Source organism: Protomyctophum bolini, assembly GCF_963924005.1.
Source record: "Protomyctophum bolini genome assembly, chromosome: 17".
NCBI classification, from domain to species: Eukaryota; Metazoa; Chordata; class Actinopteri; order Myctophiformes; family Myctophidae; genus Protomyctophum; species Protomyctophum bolini.
The window spans coordinates 40,960,545-40,981,136 of NC_137878.1; the positions used below are offsets into that span (position 1 = coordinate 40,960,545).

Sequence of the window (20,592 nt, forward strand, 5' to 3'; positions counted from 1 at the left end):
GGCATAGTTTTACTGAGGTTAGGTTTAAGCATAGTTTTACTGAGGTTGGTTAGGTTTAGCATAGTTTTACTGAGGTTAAGGTTAGGTTTAGGCATAGTTTTACTGAGGTTAGGTTTAGGTTTAGGCATAGTTTTACTGAGGTTAGGTTTAAGCATAGTTTTACAGAGGTTAGGTTTAAGCATAGTTTTACAGAGGTTAGGTTTAAGCATAGTTTTACTGAGGTTAAGGTTAGGTTTAGGCATAGTTTTACTGAGGTTAGGTTTAGGTTTAGGCATAGTTTTACTGAGGTTAGGTTTAAGCATAGTTTTACAGAGGTTAGGTTTAAGCATAGTTTTACAGAGGTTAGGTTTAAGCATAGTTTTACAGAGGTTAAGGTTAGGTTTAGGCATAGTTTTACTGAGGTTAAGGTTAGGTTTAGGCATAGTTTTACTGAAGCTAGGTTTAAGCATAGTTTTACAGAGGTTAGGTTTAGGCATAGTTTTACTGAGGTTAGGTTTAGGCATAGTTTTACAGAGGTTAGACGTGTAGTTAGAAGCAGGATGTGTGCATTCTACTGCGTTAGGCGTGTATAAAGCAGTGGATGTGTGCATTCTACTGCGTTAGGCGTGCATAAAGCAGTGGATGTGTGCATTCTACTGCGTTAGGCGTGTATAAAGCAGTGGATGTGTGTGCATTCTACTGCGTTAGGCGTGTATGAAGCAGTGGATGTGTGCATTCTACTGCGTTAGGTGTGTATAAAGCAGTGGATGTGTGCATTCTACTGCGTTAGGCGTGTATAAAGCAGTGGATGTGTGCATTCTACTGCGTTAGGCGTGTATAAAGCAGTGGATGTGTGCATTCTACTGCGTTAGGCGTGTATGAAGCAGTGGATGTGTGCATTCTACTGCGTATAGGCGTGTATAAAGCAGTGGATGTGTGCATTCTACTGCGTTAGGTGTGTATAAAGCAGTGGATGTGTGCATTCTACTGCGTTAGGCGTGTATAAAGCAGTGGATGTGTGCATTCTACTGCGTTAGGCGTGTATAAGCAGTGGATGTGTGCATTCTACTGCGTTAGGCGTGTATGAAGGTGGATGTGTTCATTCTACTGCGTTAGGCGTGTAGTTAGAAGCAGTGGATGTGTGCATTCTACTGCGTTAGGCGTGTATAAAGCAGTGGATGTGTGCATTCTACTGCGTTAGGCGTGTATAAAGCAGTGGATGTGTGCATTCTACTGCGTTAGGCGTGTATGAAGAGTGGATGTGTGCATTCTACTGCGTTAGGCGTGTATGAAGGTGGATGTGTGCATTCTACTGCGTTAGGCGTGTATAAAGCAGTGGATGTGTGCATTCTACTGCGTTAGGCGTGTATAAAGCAGTGGATGTGTGCATTCTACTGCGTTAGGTGTGTATAAAGCAGTGGATGTGTGCATTCTACTGCGTTAGGCGTGTATGAAGGTGGATGTGTGCATTCTACTGCGTTAGGCGTGTATAAAGCAGTGGATGTGTGCATTCTACTGCGTTAGGCGTGTATGAAGCAGTGGATGTGTGCATTCTACTGCGTTAGGCGTGTATAAAGCAGTGGATGTGTGCATTCTACTGCGTTAGGCGTGTATAAAGCAGTGGATGTGTGCATTCTACTGCGTTAGGTGTGTATGAAGCAGTGGATGTGTGCATTCTACTGCGTTAGGTGTGTATAAAGCAGTGGATGTGTGCATTCTACTGCGTTAGGTGTGTATGAAGCAGTGGATGTGTGCATTCTACTGCGTTAGGCGTGTATAAAGCAGTGGATGTGTGCATTCTACTGCGTTAGGCGTGTATGAAGCAGTGGATGTGTGCATTCTACTGCGTTAGGCGTGTATAAAGCAGTGGATGTGTGCATTCTACTGCGTTAGGTGTGTATAAAGCAGTGGATGTGTGCATTCTACTGCGTTAGGCGTGTATAAAGCAGTGGATGTGTGCATTCTACTGCGTTAGGCGTGTATGAAGCAGTGGATGTGTGCATTCTACTGCGTTAGGCGTGTATAAAGCAGTGGATGTGTGCATTCTACTGCGTTAGGCGTGTATAAAGCAGTGGATGTGTGCATTCTACTGCGTTAGGTGTGTATAAAGCAGTGGATGTGTGCATTCTACTGCGTTAGGCGTGTATGAAGGTGGATGTGTGCATTCTACTGCGTTAGGTGTGTATAAAGCAGTGGATGTGTGCATTCTACTGCGTTAGGCGTGTATAAAGCAGTGGATGTGTGCATTCTACTGCGTTAGGCGTGTATAAAGCAGTGGATGTGTGCATTCTACTGCGTTAGGCGTGTATAAGCAGTGGATGTGTGCATTCTACTGCGTTAGGCGTGTATGAAGGTGGATGTGTGCATTCTACTGCGTTAGGTGTGTATAAAGCAGTGGATGTGTGCATTCTACTGCGTTAGGTGTGTATAAAGCAGTGGATGTGTGCATTCTACTGCGTTAGGCGTGTATGAAGGTGGATGTGTGCATTCTACTGCGTTAGGCGTGTATGAAGCAGTGGATGTGTGCATTCTACTGCGTTAGGCGTGTATGAAGCAGTGATGTGTGCATTCTACTGCGTTAGGCGTGTATAAAGCAGTGGATGTGTGCATTCTACTGCGTTAGGCGTGTATGAAGCAGTGGATGTGTGCATTCTACTGCGTTAGGCGTGTATGAAGCAGTGGATGTGTGCATTCTACTGCGTTAGGCGTGTATAAAGCAGTGGATGTGTGCATTATACTGCGTTAGGTGTGTATAAAGCAGTGGATATGTGCATTCTTTACCGCGACAGCTGCGGTGCAGGCAGGGGCGTCAGGAGCAGCTGGTTGAGACAGAGCGCGCTCCAGAGGCAGGCCTGCCATTGGCTGAGGCAGTGAGCCACACCCACGTCCAGCCCTCTTCTTTCCCCGGGCCTGACGCGCAGCCGATCCAGTCCGCTCCACGGCAGGGTCCGCTCCGGCCACGTTTTCCCTCTGGAACTGTTAGGGGGGGGGGGGGGGGGGGGGTAAAACATGTCACGGAATCCGTATTTAGGTGGATGGACGCAGTGACGCAGCAACACACTTAATTACAAAGTGAAACTGAAGAACTATTACGGTACTATTTACAACACGCGTTGTGAGCTTGTAGATCGGTTATTCCCCTACTTTGTAAATCAAACTTTTTGTTTGATTTTCCCTACTTTGTAGGGAAAATACGGCATTCATTTAAAACATAGTTTCTTTTGAAATATGGAGATACAAGGTTTCTGCCCGACACATATGACAGTAAAGGCCTATGCAAAGTCTGGATTTCGGTGGTGAGGTGACCACCACCGCTCCGGTGGTGAGGAGACCACCGCTCCGGTGGTGAGGAGACCACCGCTCCGGTGGTGAGGTGACCACCGGAGCTGAAATAACGTTGAGCGGTGGTGAGTAAAAACCGAGAAGGGCTGGAGCGGTGACGGTGGTTTGCTCTTCACCGCGGCTCAGTGACGTCATGTTGTAGTTCGGTGGTCACCTCAGTGACGTCATGTTGTAGTTCGGTGGTCACCTAACCACCGAAAATCCAGACTATGTATGAACTCCACATGTCCCAACATTTGATTTACCTGCCATAGTGTCAACCCCCTTACCCCTGTGTGGGATCAGTGGTTAGACTGGCATAGTGTCAACCCCCTTACCCCTGTGTGGGATCAGTGGTTAGACTGGCATAGTGTCAACCCCCTTACCCCTGTGTGGGATCAGTGGTTATACTGGCATAGTGTCAACCCCCTTACCCCTGTGTGGGATCAGTGGTTATACTGGCATAGTGTCAAACCCCTTAACCCTGTGTTGGATCAGTGGTTAGACTGGCATAGTGTCGACCCCCTTACCCCTGTGTGGGATCAGTGGTTAGACTGGCATAGTGTCGACCCCCTTACCCCTGTGTTGGATCAGTGGTTAGACTGCCATAGTGTCAACCCCTTACCCCTGTGTCGGATCGGTGGTTTAGACTGGGCATATTCACCGATACCGATATGACCCGATGTGACAAAATAAGGGCCGATCCGATACTTTTCCCGATCTCTAGTTAGTTACATTATACAATTGTATAAAACACTGGCTGGGTCCAAACAGTTATCCATGAATACAAACTGGTACAACAGACAACACAAAAACCCTTTACAACGGGGGCTTTCTATAGAGCGTCGCAGTCCCTCCCCCTTTCAGGACAACGAGTGGCCCAGGAAATGAATCCCAAATGCATTTTGACCATATAGGCATTTCTTAAATTATTAATTTAAAGACCTTTTAAGCGTCGTACGAAGCCAACTCTTGTCGTGACAAATCATGACAACACAAACAATATTTTGGACCAAACAAAGAATTAGAAAGTAGAAAGAAACGGCAGGTTACAACACTTTTTTTGTTGTTTTTCTTCTTTGGTCTTTAAATAAATAATTTAAGAAATGCCTATGGGAGAAATGCATTGGGATTAATTTCCTGGGCCACTCGTTGTTCTGAAAGGGGGCGAGACTGCGACACTCTATTGCTCCAAAAGTGACAGTGACAGGCAGGCATGTAGCATGAAGCATGAAGCATGAAGCATGCCATAATGACGTACCGTTGTGTCGGTCGTCGGGGGTGTTGCAGGAGGACAGGACCAGGTCTCCGTAGACCAGGTCTCCGTAGACCAGGTCTCCGTAGACCATGCCCAGCAGCAGAGCTTGGAGCTGGGGCTGGGAGGGGCGCGGGCTGGCCTCTCGCAGCCAGAAGCCTGTGACGGCTGCAGCCAGCTGGAGGCGGGGCGGGAGGGGAGCCAGGACCGCCTCCTTCACGCCCAGGACGTCCAACAGCACGCCCAGACGCACCGCCAGAGGAGCCTAGAGAATACAACAGGTAATAATTAATAACCCATCATAATCAGAGACACCTGTCTGTCAGCTCACTAATCAGAGACACCTGTCTGTCAGCTCACTAATCAGAGACACCTGTCTGTCAGCTCACTAATCAGAGACACCTGTCTGTCAGCTCACTAATCAGAGACACCTGTCTGTCAGCTCACTAATCAGAGACACCTGTCTGTCAGCTCACTAATCAGAGACACCTGTCTGTCAGCTCACTAATCAGAGACACCTGTCTGTCAGCTCACTAATCAGAGACACCTGTCTGTCAGCTCACTAATCAGAGACACCTGTCTGTCAGCTCACTAATCAGAGACACCTGTCTGTCAGCTCACTAATCAGAGACACCTGTCTGTCAGCTCACTAATCAGAGACACCTGTCTGTCAGCTCACTAATCAGAGACACCTGTCTGTCAGCTCACTAATCAGAGACACCTGTCTGTCAGCTCACTAATCAGAGACACCTGTCTGTCAGCTCACTAATCAGAGACACCTGTCTGTCAGCTCACTAATCAGAGACACCTGTCTGTCAGCTCACTAATCAGAGACACCTGTCTGTCAGCTCACTAATCTCGCCGTACTGCAAGCTTGTGCTGTACATCTGCTATTTTTGCAAACATTTGGACTATCTCGAAAGTGTGAGAACTGCACATTTAGAATGTATGGTGTGTAGAATGGACCTATAGGGTGGGTCCTAAGTGGGGTTCTGGGGGTGTACCTGGCCCAGTGGACCTGTGGGGTTCTGGGGGTGTACCTGGCCCAGTGGACCTATAGGGTCCTAAGTGGGGTTCTGGGGGTGTACTGGCCCAGTGGACCTATAGGGTGGGTCCTAAGTGGGGTTCTGGGGGTGTACCTGGTCCAGTGGACCTATAGGGTGGGTCCTAAGTGGGGTTCTGGGGGTGTACCTGGCCCAGTGGACCTATAGGGTGGGTCCTAAGTGGGGTTCTGGGGGTATACCTGGCCCAGTGGGTCTAAGTGGGGTCTGGGGGTGTACCTGGCCCAGTGCGTCCAGCCGTAGCGGGGTTCTGGGCGGGCGGGCTTCCACCCGGTTCCTCTTCAGCTGGAGGTCCAGACGGTCGTATTCCTCCACCGTCTGTTCTTCTGCTGCTGCTGCGCCGCCCGGCCCCGCCGCTTGGTGGTCCTGCTCATGAGCGGGTGAACTCCGGCCGTCATCGTGACCCCTACCCCGATGGCCCCCGCCGCGGCCCCTCGTCCCCCCCCGGCCCCTCCCCCTCCCGGAGCCTCTCCCGCCCTGGCCCACGGACGTTCTCCTCCTCCCCCTCCTCCTCCTCGATGCGCCGCTGGCCTCCTCCTCCTGCGCTCGTCCCCCGCCCTGTGGGACGCCTGCGCCCGCCGCCGGTCCTCCCCCCCCCTCCCCCTCCCCCTCCTCCTCCCCCTCCCCCCTCCCCCTCCCCCTCCTCCCCCCTCCTCCCCCTCCTCCCCCCTGCAGTAACAGCCCGTACAGGGCCTGCCGTATGGCCCGGGCGCTGCCCGTGCCCGCTGGCCAGCCTGCTGTTCTCCACCTGCGGATGAGGAGCGCGCGGCGCGTCGCCAGCACGTCCAGCGCCAGCGGGGGCAGCAGGGCGCGCGCCGCGGCCCGCGACAGCTCCGCCCCCGCGGGCAGCGGGCCGAACTGCAGCTGACCGCCACCAACGCCACCCGCCGGAGAACCAGCCGGCCAGGGAGCTCTGTGGCGCCACCTCGTACTCTCGCATGCCGGCGAGAAGCTGGGCGCTGAGGCTCGGGGGCGCCCCTCCTCCTCCTCCTCCTCCTCCTCTTCTTCTGCCCCTCCCCCCTCCTCCTCCTCCTCCCCCCCTCCCCCCCTCCTCCCCCTCCCCCATCAGGTTGCTCACCTCCCGCAGGGCCTCCCCGGGGTCCCGAAACGTCGAGAGCCAGAGGAGGACGCGCTCCACGCGGGACTGGGCTCCTCCCTTTCCCTGGCCCCGCCCCCCGCCCTGCGCCGCCGCCGCCGCGTCCCAGCAGGGCGAGGAGGGAGTCGGTGCCTCTGGCCGCGCCGTAGTCGTTTCCCGCCAGCACGGCGCACAGCGGCAGCAGCTGGCGGTTCATGCCGCCGAACAGCCGGCAGAGCGCGCCGGTGTCGTAGCGCCTGGCGGAGATGTGGGGGGTGGTGGGGGGGGCTTTTTTACCGCTCAGGCTGGTCCACTGGAAGAAGCGGAACGGAAGGTAACCACCTTGGAGGGGAGGGGAGGGGGGGGGGTAAAGTTTTAATTCAAATTCACGAATAATTATGATGATAAAAACACAGAAAATTAAAAAAAAATAAACAGTAAAACAGTTTATTTTTTCAGTTTTCCATGTGTCTATGAGGTGACAGTACTTCAGTAGACACCCTGTAGTCTACTGTATGTGTCTATGAGGTGACAGTACTTCAGTAGACACCCTGGAGTCTACTGTATGTGTCTATGAGGTGACAGTACTTCATTAGACACCCTGGAGTCTACTGTATGTGTCTATGAGGTGACAGTACTTCAGTAGACACCCTGAGTCTACTGTATGTGTCTATGAGGTGACAGTACTTCATTAGACACCCTGAGTCTACTGTATGTGTCTATGAGGTGACAGTACTTCATTAGACACCCTGGAGTCTACTGTATGTGTCTATGAGGTGACAGTACTTCATTAGACACCCTGGAGTCTACTGTATGTGTCTATGAGGTGACAGTACTTCAGTAGACACCCTGGAGTCTACTGTATGTGTCTATGAGGTGACAGTACTTCAGTAGACACCCTGTAGTCTACTGTATGTGTCTATGAGGTGACAGTACTTCAGTAGACACCCTGGAGTCTACTGTATGTGTCTATGAGGTGACAGTACTTCATTAGACACCCTGAGTCTACTGTATGTGTCTATGAGGTGACAGTACTTCAGTAGACACCCTGGAGTCTACTGTATGTGTCTATGAGGTGACAGTACTTCATTAGACACCCTGGAGTCTACTGTATGTGTCTATGAGGTGACAGTACTTCATTAGACACCCTGGAGTCTACTGTATGTGTCTATGAGGTGACAGTACTTCATTAGACACCCTGAGTCTACTGTATGTGTCTATGAGGTGACAGTACTTCAGTAGACACCCTGGAGTCTACTGTATGTGTCTATGAGGTGACAGTACTTCATTAGACACCCTGGAGTCTACTGTATGTGTCTATGAGGTGACAGTACTTCAGTAGACACCCTGGAGTCTACTGTATGTGTCTATGAGGTGACAGTACTTCATTAGACACCCTGGAGTCTACTGTATGTGTCTATGAGGTGACAGTACTTCATTAGACACCCTGGAGTCTACTGTATGTGTCTATGAGGTGACAGTACTTCATTAGACACCCTGGAGTCTACTGTATGTGTCTATGAGGTGACAGTACTTCATTAGACACCCTGGAGTCTACTGTATGTGTCTATGAGGTGACAGTACTTCATTAGACACCCTGGAGTCTACTGTATGTGTCTATGAGGTGACAGTACTTCATTAGACACCCTGGAGTCTACTGTATGTGTCTATGAGGTGACAGTACTTCATTAGACACCCTGGAGTCTACTGTATGTGTCTATGAGGTGACAGTACTTCATTATACACCCTGGAGTCTACTGTATGTGTCTATGAGGTGACAGTACTTCATTAGACACCCTGGAGTCTACTGTATGTGTCTATGAGGTGACAGTACTTCAGTATACACCCTGGAGTCACTGTATGTGTCTATGAGGTGACAGTACTTCAGTAGACACCCTGTAGTCTACTGTATGTGTCTATGAGGTGACAGTACTTCATTAGACACCCTGGAGTCTACTGTATGTGTCTATGAGGTGACAGTACTTCATTAGACACCCTGGAGTCTACTGTATGTGTCTATGAGGTGACAGTACTTCATTAGACACCCTGGAGTCTACTGTATGTGTCTATGAGGTGACAGTACTTCATTATACACCCTGGAGTCTACTGTATGTGTCTATGAGGTGACAGTACTTCATTAGACACCCTGGAGTCTACTGTATGTGTCTATGAGGTGACAGTACTTCAGTATACACCCTGGAGTCTACTGTATGTGTCTATGAGGTGACAGTACTTCAGTATACACCCTGGAGTCTACTGTATGTGCAATGGTGTATTTAGGTTTCTTCAACAACGCTAACAACCCGCCAACAACGCCACACCGGTCAGTATTACAGTAGATTGCTCCCAATGTGTCAGGTATTTCAAGTATTTTAACATTTAACCAGTTCAGGTTAATAGATACTGAAGTCCTGATGTCACTCCCACACTACCCCCTGGGTCACGGATATTGAATTCCCATATATGTAGGCAAAGCTTATATTATTGCGTTGTATAAAGAGCTGTCAAAAAAGAAACAACGTATGTCAGTCCGTTGCTCTCCCCGTGTTGGCAGAACACGACACTCACCTGGCAAGGGTACCTACCCTATAGGGGACACGGGGGCAGAACACGACACTCACCTGGCAAGGGTACCTACCCTATAGGGGACACGGGGGCAGAACACGACACTCACCTGGCAAGGGTACCTACCCTATAGGGGACACGGGGGCAGAACACGACACTCACCTGGCAAGGGTACCTACCCTATAGGGGACACGGGGGCAGAACACGACACTCACCTGGCAAGGGTACCTACCCTATAGGGGACACGGGGGCAGAACACGACACTCACCTGGCAGGGGTACCTACCCTATAGGGGACACGGGGGCAGAACACGACACTCACCTGGCAAGGGTACCTACCCTATAGGGGACACGGGGGCAGAACACGACACTCACCTGGCAAGGGTACCTACCCTATAGGGGACACGGGGGCAGAACACGACACTCACCTGGCAAGGGTACCTACCCTATAGGGGACACGGGGGCAGAACACGACACTCACCTGGCAAGGGTACCTACCCTATAGGGGACACGGGGGCAGAACACGACACTCACCTGGCAAGGGTACCTACCCTATAGGGGACACGGGGGCAGAACGCGACACTCACCTGGCAGGTCGAATATGTAGAAGTCGCTGTCATTGGACAGAACCGGGCAGCCCCAGTGGCGCGCCAAACAGGCGATCTCCCCGTCGGCCTCGGCCGGGCACTGGACCACGGGGACGCCGTGCGCCGCCAGCACCTGGACGAACACGTCCCGCGTGAGGAGAGGGAGGACGCAGCCGTGGCGCCCGTGGCACAGAGACTCCGCCTCCCTGATCTTGGACTGCAGCCGCTGGCGCATGGTGGAGAACTTCTTGTCGCTGGGATCCATGCCTGGGGAGGACGGAAGGAAGGAAGATTTACATCCATGCCTGGGGAGGGAGGGAGGAAGGAAGGCAGATTTCCCGCGGGATTTAAAACGGGTTAAAATGTCAAAAGTTCAATTCGATTCAGAGACACATGTCAAACTTCATCCTGATCCGTGTCTCGCTTGTCGCGATTACAAATTCATTCACGTTGACGACTAATTGTCTTACATGCAGTATAATTTATTTATTTTATCATTTCCGATCGCCTTTAAGACCTCTTAATGCCCACCTCCACCCAACACCACGTAGGGCTGGATGTCTGCCCTGAACCCACCCTTGTCAATAAATAAATGTGAAGGAGAAAGCCTAAAAAACCCTCCAGGGGGCTTGCCAAGTGGCTTCTCCATGAGGCATGTTTATACATTCATAGTTTTTGTTTGTTTATTAAAGAAGAAAAAAAACAATCATATTGAGCATGCCAGATCTTAAACATTAGAATACAGATAGAATACAGGGACAGTGAAAGGACGGAAATAATACTGTATAACAAGAAAGAAAAGCACAATAGACAGAAGTCAGACGATAAAACCGCTATAGGAGAACATTGAGTGCACCAGGTTAGTTCAGCAGACCGGATATGGGAAGTACTTCATGGTGGTTATTAGGATAAGTGATTTTAGAAGCTTCTTGAAAATGAGGAATGCACTTCCCGTCGCAGTCAGAACTGCAGCATCACTCCCAATCTTCCGCCGTAGTCTGAAAACCCACCTTTTCAGACTCCATCATGGCCCATAGCACTTACCCTATACCCCCTTAGATAGCATTGATTTCTGTAGACTTAGAGATAGCATTTGATACAGACTTATAGCATGTTATGTAGACACTATAATTGCATTGTATATAGCCATAGCACGCCATAGTACATATGTATAGCATAGTATAGTATAGTATATGTATAGTTTATATTATGTATAGTTTCATTATATAGATATTCCACTGTTACGTTCTTAGCTTACGCATGTTTCATGATAAATGCTTTTTACGTGATGTATTCCCATGCTTTTTTTGTTCTTGCTTAAATGTACAGTCGCTCTGGATTAAGAGCGTCTGCTAAATGCCTAAATTGTAAATCGTAAATTGTGAGGAAAAGACAATTGCCATAGATGTAAAAGGTAGGGAGTTCCATATTTTAGACCCCCTTACCTCCGTCCAGAACCACATACAGTAGGGCTGGATGTCTCCCCTGAGCCCCCCCTTACCTCCGTCCAGAACCACGTAGGGCTGGATGCCGCAGGCCGCCAGCGCGGAGAGGAAGTGGGACAGCAGGGTGGCGAAGGCGTCGTAGTCCCCTCCGTGCCGCTGGTCCAGCCCGTGGTTGAAGTAGAGGCGGAAGTACAGGCTGCAGCCGTCGATGACCAGCCGGCTCTCCCTGAACTTGACATCCTGGAAGAAGTGCCTGTTGCCCTCCACGTAGCTGGTCAGTCCCTGCACGCCCATATATGGTACACGGTCACAGGGTCCCCCCTATATAGCAACGACACGGGGTAGAAGAACGGTCACATTAAAGATACATTCAAGGACAGTTGCTATACTCTCTCAAATGAGTTAATAGAACCAAACATAAATGATACATTCAAGGACAGTTCCAGCCTATACTCTCTCAAATTAGTTAATAGAACCAAACATAAATGATACATTCAAGGACAGTTGCTATACTCTCTCAAATTAGTTAATAGAACCAAACATAAATGATACATTCAAGGACAGTTCCAGCCTATACTCTCTCAAATGAGTTAATAGAACCAAACATAAATGATACATTCAAGGACAGTTCCAGCCTATACTCTCTCAAATTAGTTAATAGAACCAAACATAAATGATACATTCAAGGACAGTTGCTATACTCTCTCAAATTAGTTAATAGAACCAAACATAAATGATACATTCAAGGACAGTTCCAGCCTATACTCTCTCAAATTAGTTAATAGAACCAAACATAAATGATACATTCAAGGACAGTTCCAGCCTATACTCTCTCAAATTAGTTAATAGAACCAAACATAAATGATACATTCAAGGACAGTTGCTATACTATCTCAAATGAGTTAATAGAACCAAACATAAAAGATACATTCAAGGACAGTTCCAGCCTATACTCTCTCAAATGAGTTAATAGAACCAAACATAAAAGATACATTCAAGGACAGTTGCTATACTCTCTCAAATGAGTCAATACAACCAAACATAAAAGATACATTCAAGGACAGTTCCAGCCTACTCTCTCAAATGAGTTAATAGAACCAAACATAAATGATACATTCAAGGACAGTTGCTATACTCTCTCAAATGAGTTATTACAACCAAACATAAATGATACATTCAAGGACAGTTCCAGCCTATACTCTCTCAAATGAGTTATTACAACCAAACATAAATGATACATTCAAGGACAGTTGCTATACTCTCTCAAATGAGTTATTACAACCAAACATAAATGATACATTCAAGGACAGTTGCTATACTCTCTCAAATGAGTTATTACAACCAAACATAAATGATACATTCAAGGACAGTTCCAGCCTATACTCTCTCAAATGAGTTATTACAACCAAACATAAATGATACATTCAAGGACAGTTGCTATACTATCTCAAATGAGTTAATAGAACCAAACATAAAAGATACATTCAAGGACAGTTCCAGCCTACTCTCTCAAATTAGTTAATAGAACCAAACATAAATGATACATTCAAGGACAGTTCCAGCCTATACTCTCTCAAATTAGTTAATAGAACCAAACATAAATGATACATTCAAGGACAGTTCCAGCCTATACTCTCTCAAATTAGTTAATAGAACCAAACATAAATGATACATTCAAGGACAGTTGCTATACTCTCTCAAATTAGTTAATAGAACCAAACATAAATGATACATTCAAGGACAGTTGCTATACTCTCTCAAATGAGTTAATAGAACCAAACATAAATGATACATTCAAGGACAGTTGCTATACTCTCTCAAATTAGTTAATAGAACCAAACATAAATGATACATTCAAGGACAGTTGCTATACTCTCTCAAATTAGTTAATAGAACCAAACATAAATGATACATTCAAGGACAGTTGCTATACTCTCTCAAATTAGTTAATAGAACCAAACATAAATGATACATTCAAGGACAGTTCCAGCCTATACTCTCTCAAATTAGTTAATAGAACCAAACATAAATGATACATTCAAGGACAGTTCCAGCCTATACTCTCTCAAATGAGTTAATAGAACCAAACATAAAAGATACATTCAAGGACAGTTGCTATACTCTCTCAAATGAGTCAATACAACCAAACATAAAAGATACATTCAAGGACAGTTCCAGCCTACTCTCTCAAATGAGTTAATAGAACCAAACATAAATGATACATTCAAGGACAGTTGCTATACTCTCTCAAATGAGTTATTACAACCAAACATAAATGATACATTCAAGGACAGTTGCTATACTCTCTCAAATGAGTTATTACAACCAAACATAAATGATACATTCAAGGACAGTTCCAGCCTATACTCTCTCAAATGAGTTATTACAACCAAACATAAAAGATACATTCAAGGACAGTTGCTATACTCTCTCAAATGAGTTAATACAACCAAACATAAAAGATACATTCAAGGACAGTTCCAGCCTATACTCTCTCAAATGAGTCAATAGAACCAAACATAAATGATACATTCAAGGACAGTTGCTATACTATCTCAAATTAGTTAATAGAACCAAACATAAATGATACATTCAAGGACAGTTGCTATACTCTCTCAAATGAGTTAATAGAACCAAACATAAATGATACATTCAAGGACCAGTTGCTATACTCTCTCAAATGAGTTAATAGAACCAAACATTAAAGATAGATTCAAGGACAGTTGCTATACTCTCTCAAATGAGTTAATAGAACCAAACATAAATGATACATTCAAGGACAGTTGCTATACTCTCTCAAATGAGTTAATACAACCAAACATAAAAGATACATTCAAGGACAGTTGCTATACTCTCTCAAATGAGTTAATAGAACCAAACATAAATGATACATTCAAGGACAGTTGCTATACTATCTCAAATGAGTTAATACAACCAAACATAAATGATACATTCAAGGACAGTTGCTATACTCTCTCAAATGAGTTATGACAACCAAACATAAATGATACATTCAAGGACAGTTGCTATACTCTCTCAAATGAGTTAATAGAACCAAACATAAAAGATAGATTCAAGGACAGTTCCAGCCTATACTCTCTCAAATGAGTTAATAGAACCAAACATAAATGATACATTCAAGGACAGTTGCTATACTCTCTCAAATGAGTTATTACAACCAAACATAAATGATACATTCAAGGACAGTTCCAGCCTATACTCTCTCAAATGAGTTAATACAACCAAACATAAAAGATACATTCAAGGACAGTTGCTATACTCTCTCAAATTGCTGCACCAATAAGTTCAAGAAAAGTAAGCCAGGTGCAGATTATTTGTCTTTGGAATGCTCTCCATTCGACTGTCAGACTGTTTTGCTTTGGTTGTTTCATTGATTTTAAAGTTGCCTTTATACATTTAACCCATTCTGACCGGGCACCCATTTTGGTGTTGGCATCATGTTATGCTTTAGCTATTGAAAAATAGCAGATCTACAAGCTCGTAGCGCGCCACCGAGTGGCGCGCTACGAGCTTGTAGGTCTGCTATTTTTGAAAAAATCGAAGAACGACTGACATTTTTAGAATCTGATCTCAGGTCAGAATGGGTTCATCAGACCAGTGTGTGTCCAGTGGAAACCTCGTATGAATCTGATCTCAGGTCAGAATGGGTTAAAGTTGCCTTTATGCATTTAAGACTAGAATAGATTTCTACGTGAAGAGCGTTTCCCTCTTCTCTTATTGAATATTCATTTGTATAGTAGTAGTAGTATTATGTACTACTAGTACTTTATGGGCAGCGGTGGCCGAACGGTTTGCGGAGCGGTCTTGATATCGGAAGGTCGCTAGTTCGTATCCCCGGACCGGCACGTTAAAATTACCACCGCTGAAGTGCCCTTGAGCAAGACATTGAACCCCTACCATGAAATGTTCTATGAGCAGGGCCTGGCTGTAAACAAGTTCTTGAGCTTAGTCCAGTTACCCTGGGTAAACATAGTACCTTTCCTTTCCTTAGTCCAGTTACCCTGGGTAAACATAGTACCTTTCCTTTCCTTAGTCCAGTTACCCTGGGTAAACATAGTACCTTTCCTTTCCTTAGTCCAGTTACCCTGGGTAAACATAGTACCTTTCCTTTCCTTAGTCCAGTTACCCTGGGTAAACATGGTACCTTTCCTTTCCTTAGTCCAGTTACCCTGGGTAAACATAGTACCTTTCCTTTCCTTAGTCCAGTTACCCTGGGTAAACATGGTACCTTTCCTTTCCTTAGTCCAGTTACCCTGGGTAAACATAGTACCTTTCCTTTCCTTAGTCCAGTTACCCTGGGTATAAACATGGTACCTTTCCTTTCCTTAGTCCAGTTACCCTGGGTAAACATAGTACCTTTCCTTTCCTTAGTCCAGTTACCCTGGGTAAACATAGTACCTTTCCTTTCCTTAGTCCAGTTACCCTGGGTAAACATAGTACCTTTCCTTTCCTTAGTCCAGTAACCCTGGGTAAACATACTACCTTTCCTTTCCTTAGTCCAGTTACCCTGGGTAAACATAGTACCTTTCCTTTCCTTAGTCCAGTTACCCTGGGTAAACATGGTACCTTTCCTTTCCTTAGTCCAGTTACCCTGGGTAAACATAGTACCTTTCCTTTCCTTAGTCCAGTTACCCTGGGTAAACATAGTACCTTTCCTTTCCTTAGTCCAGTTACCCTGGGTAAACATAGTACCTTTCCTTTCCTTAGTCCAGTTACCCTGGGTAAACATAGTACCTTTCCTTTCCTTAGTCCAGTTACCCTGGGTAAACATGGTACCTTTCCTTTCCTTAGTCCAGTTACCCTGGGTAAACATAGTACCTTTCCTTTCCTTAGTCCAGTTACCCTGGGTAAACATGGTACCTTTCCTTTCCTTAGTACAGTTACCCTGGGTAAACATAGTACCTTTCCTTTTACCATGTAGTTGTATTTTTTTATATTGTGTACTTTTGTATTATGAAGTGTACAGAGATCCTTTGTGGTGATCTTGTACTACAAAAATAAATAAATAAAAACATTTGAGAAACTAAAAGTGTATAATGTTGGTTTTGTCTGTCATAAAAATGCAGAAATCAATAAATAATATTGAAAAAAGTGTACAGCCTAATGTTAATGCCCATTATTGTAAACACCAAAAATCATATATTTAAAAACGAAACATAAATAGTGCCACCAGCTAGAATAATAGAATGCCACCCATGGAAAAGACAAAACCAACCAGGAAATGTTTTGCGGTTTAAGGATCCATAATCACACGCATCGATAATGTGATAAAGTGTGACCCGCATATGCTGCAGCTCTGGTCCATAGCCCTAATTGCTGCCGTTGCAGGGCATTAGGGCTATGGACCACAGGACCAGAGCTATAGAATAGATCCATGCCATATAGTGAACTTAAAGTATTATGAAGCAGGGAACTTCATTTGAGCAGCAGAACATTTTAATTTCTATAATATCTGAATCAGATCACGTTATTATATTATTGCCACAATATGACATGCATGCAGTACATGAAGGAAGGGAAATGCGTTCATTTCAAAAAGACGAATGAATGGAAGATGGAATAATTAATAAATAAGTTATAACCAATTCAAGTACAGGAAAAACCCACCTCTTCCCACTTAAATTCCTCTTCTTTATGTTTACAAACATGTGAGAAAAGAAAAACATAGCCCACTTCCTCGTATAACATTTATACTTCAAAGTAAAAGTCAACACAATGTGTACTAAAAACAGTGCATTTATTTACTTTTTTATGCGTGTTGTATGTTTAACACCGCAATCGTCATATATCACAAAAGTAAAAAATAAGTAAAACCCCGGAAAAAACAATTGTAATAGTCGCATAAAGTTTAATAATCACATAAATAAAAAACGACACATAAAATTCAACTCTTATTTTGAATGAGGGGGGGTCGCAGTGCAGGTCTCGCGAGAGTGAGAACAAGACCTGGCGGAACACAGCCGATCTACAAGCTCACAACGCGTCGCGATGCGACGCGTTGTGAGCTTGTAGATCGGCTTGTTTTCAGGCGCGGGACACCGTCATACGTCGAAACGTATCGGGCAGCAGCGTTGCCATGTCCGCTTATTATAAGCGGCATTGGGCTGGTAAATAAGATATCAAATGTGATAATGGAACACAACCACCCTAAAGACTACCTAATCATTATGTATTCCAGTGCAGACCTGCACAGATCTGCAAGAGATCTCTACACATAGGCATTTATTTACTGGCAATTCCAATTCCTTTGAATTCAATTGTGTTCCATGTTACTGTAGCATACAATAATAGTTGGGCATGTTCTCCATAGACCTGGGTTTGCTTGTTTCTCTCGCAGTCTCTCTCACACAACCTGGCAACACCGCGGGTTCCAGGCGTAGCTACGCATCGAGCGGGCTAGCCAAGGCGCTTTGGTCCGTTTCGTGACTGTGTCGTTTCGGTCTGTCTGTCTGTCTGTCTGTGTAACCTCAGTCTGTGTGGTTCATTGTGGCTACAGACAAACAAACAAATGTCTGCCGGAGGAGGAGGAGGAGGAGGAGGTTCGGCTGCTGGCGGAATGACGCCCGTGCGCCGCAAGAAAGACACCACTCCGTCGTCGTGGTTCTGGGAGAGCCCGGACACCCTGGCCCAGCTGGAGGCGGTGCGGCAGTGGGTCGGCAAGCACTACAAGAAGGTAGGAGACGGAGGCGCCTAGCCGCCTACACTGCCATGTTACTGGCTTCACTACTATTACTACTAATGCTGGCCTTCCCGGCTATGGGAGCCATGGCTGACAGTGTTGCCAAGCAAGGCTGCTTTTTTATTTATTTATTTTTTACAAGTGACTATTGTTTATTGTTTGTTTTTTTTGTTTTTGTTTCTGTAAAGTTCCTTGTAAATATTGCTGACCTTTCTTTCTAAAGTAGTGTATTGCTTATTTGGGCTTTCTTCCTAAATGTTGTTTTAAAACCATCCAGCCATCTTCAACCGCTTATCCGTAGTCGGGTCGCGGGGGGGCAACAGCTCCACCAGAGACAGTGGCGTATCTACAATAATGCGAGGACAGGCGTCCACCTGTCCCGCCTGGCCAAAATCTAGCCCCTCTCGGGACCCCCTGGGTGAGCTCATTCTTTCGCGGGCCCATGGGGTCCCTCTGCAGTTCGTTAGCCCACTATAGGACGCAGCTGTAATTAAATACCATCGGAAACGTCGTGTCTGCGGCGTTTGAGTGATTGTGATCACGTTTCAAACGAAGCATATGAGAGCTCTAGGAGACAACGGAAACGTCTGATTTTTTTCCTTTGCCGCGGAAGCCGTTAAGTATTTTTAATCTGTGTTTGACCGATTGGTAGCCCCTACGTTCCTGTCTCTGATCGGCTCTGTCTTAGCTATAGCCACTAGCTAGCCAGCCAGGCGGTACAATGGGATGTCAATAAGGAAGGAATGAAGAGAGAATTTCAGAGCTACCAAAACGGTCAAACACAGATTAAAAATACTTAACGGCTTCCGCGGCAAAGGAGAATTCTCAGACGTTTCCGTTGTCTCCTAGAGCTCTCATATGCTTCGTTTGAAACGTGACCACAATCACTCAAACGCCGCAGACACGACGTTTCCGATGGTATTTGCAGCTGCGTCCTATAGAGCGCCGCAGTCCCGCCCCCTTTCAGAAAAGCGAGTGGCCCAGGAAATGAAACCCCAATGCATTCTCCCATCGGCACTTCTAATATAATTTATTTAAAGACGGTTACGCCGCGGACAAAGACAACTCGGATCGTGACAAATCATGACAATGAACACAATGTTTTCGGGCCGATCAAATAATTTATAAGACGAAAAACAAAACAAATAGTGTTGTCTCCTGACTTTCTTTTCTTCTTTCTAATGATTTGATCGTCCCAAAACATTGTGTTCATTGTCATGATCTGTCACGATCCGAGTTGGCTTAGATTTTTTTGTATAATGGGATGAATCTAGAGTTGCAATACCCTCCATTGACTCCCCACTCATCTTTTTTGGTTTGCGATCTGCTTGTCTTAAACGACGTTAAACTCACCAACATTGCAGCTGTAGTCCAAGCTTGAATTATCCTCTTTCAATCTGCAGAGCTTGTTTTTGATAAAAGTCCACCGTAGACATGTTATGAGCTACTTTCTGTCAAGACATCCTCTGCAGGTGATTGTTTTTCTAAGTGTTGCAGTTTGGAAGCACTCGTTTTTGTTAACGGGTCGCGCTGCTGCCTCCTGCATTATGTGCAAATTCGATGGGGTCGAACGCAGGGCCGTACAGTGACGTACGACGAGTGCTTCCAAACTCCAGCACTTGGAAAAATAATCACTTGCAGAGGATGTCTTGACAGAAAGTAGCTCATAACATCTCTACGGTGGATTTTTATGAAACCCATGGAGACAGCACTATATTGCATTGTATGTAGTCATAGCACGTCATAGCACATATGTATACTGTATAGCATAGTATAGTATAATGTGTATAGTTTATATATGTATACAGTACTTTCATTATATAGATATTCCACTGTTACGTTCTTAGCTTACGCATGTTTCATGATAATACTTTTTATGTATGTGATGTATTCCCATGCTTTTTTGTTCTTGCTTAATGTAAGTCGCTCTGGATTAAGAGCGTCTGCTAAATGCCTAAATTGTAGTTTCAGTCACATTTTAGTCACCCGGAATGTGTTATAGTCTAGCTTCAGTCGACCAAATATCATAAGATTTTAGTCGACTAAATAAATCTACAGTTGATATAGTCGACTAAAATGTATTTTGGAGTGCCTTGATGCCGTCGCAATGACAGTTTTTTTTTTACACTTGCTTAAAATAGCCGATCTGCACGCGTTGTGAGCTTGTAGATCTGAGACGCGTTTGTGAGCTTGTAGTTCGGCTATTTTCAATTTAATCCGACGAAATGCAACACTGCACTCCACCCTGTAATGTAATGTTTAAGCAATATTACACGAGAGGGTGTGCGTTAACGTGATTATTTCCACGACAGGGATGCGGTCAGGAACGAGACGGAGTCGAGTTCCGCAAGCATCACTGAAGTGGCAATAATCACGTTAAAAACCACACCCTCTCGTGTAATATTGATATTATACAACAGTTACCCTTAAAACTAAGAAAATCGCTGAAAGAATTTTTTTTTTTAATGACAGATGTAGTCACTAATAAGACCACAAATGTCCCAAGAAACTAGCTATAGCCTAGCCACCCAGTTTGCTATAGCGCTCTGGGAGAACAGAGAGGCTGAATTCTTTGTTTTGATTAGGTGGTGGTGTGTAGTGGTTT

At 45.5% G+C, this 20,592-nt stretch overlaps 1 protein-coding gene and 1 pseudogene across 2 annotated transcripts in view; one reads left to right on the forward strand and one right to left on the reverse strand.

The window, feature by feature from the left end:
• Positions 1-2,756: 2,756 nt before the first annotated feature.
• Positions 2,757-16,937, reverse strand: LOC308331783 (single-strand DNA endonuclease ASTE1-like; annotated as a pseudogene). Its single transcript, XR_013966245.1, has 8 exons — positions 16,916-16,937; positions 11,344-11,608; positions 9,843-10,109; positions 6,695-7,033; positions 6,310-6,610; positions 5,836-6,156; positions 4,549-4,820; positions 2,757-2,955 (listed from the first exon to the last, which is right to left on the reverse strand). The product of XR_013966245.1 is annotated as a single-strand DNA endonuclease ASTE1-like (transcript).
• Positions 16,938-17,725: 788 nt separating this feature from the next.
• Positions 17,726-20,592, forward strand: part of LOC308331784 (SWI/SNF complex subunit SMARCC1-like) — a 47,797-nt gene continuing 44,930 nt past the window's right edge. Inside the window, 1 exon segment of the mRNA XM_080787278.1 lies at positions 17,726-17,981. Coding sequence (XP_080643404.1) covers positions 17,817-17,981 — 165 coding nt within the window. The 5' untranslated portion in view covers positions 17,726-17,816.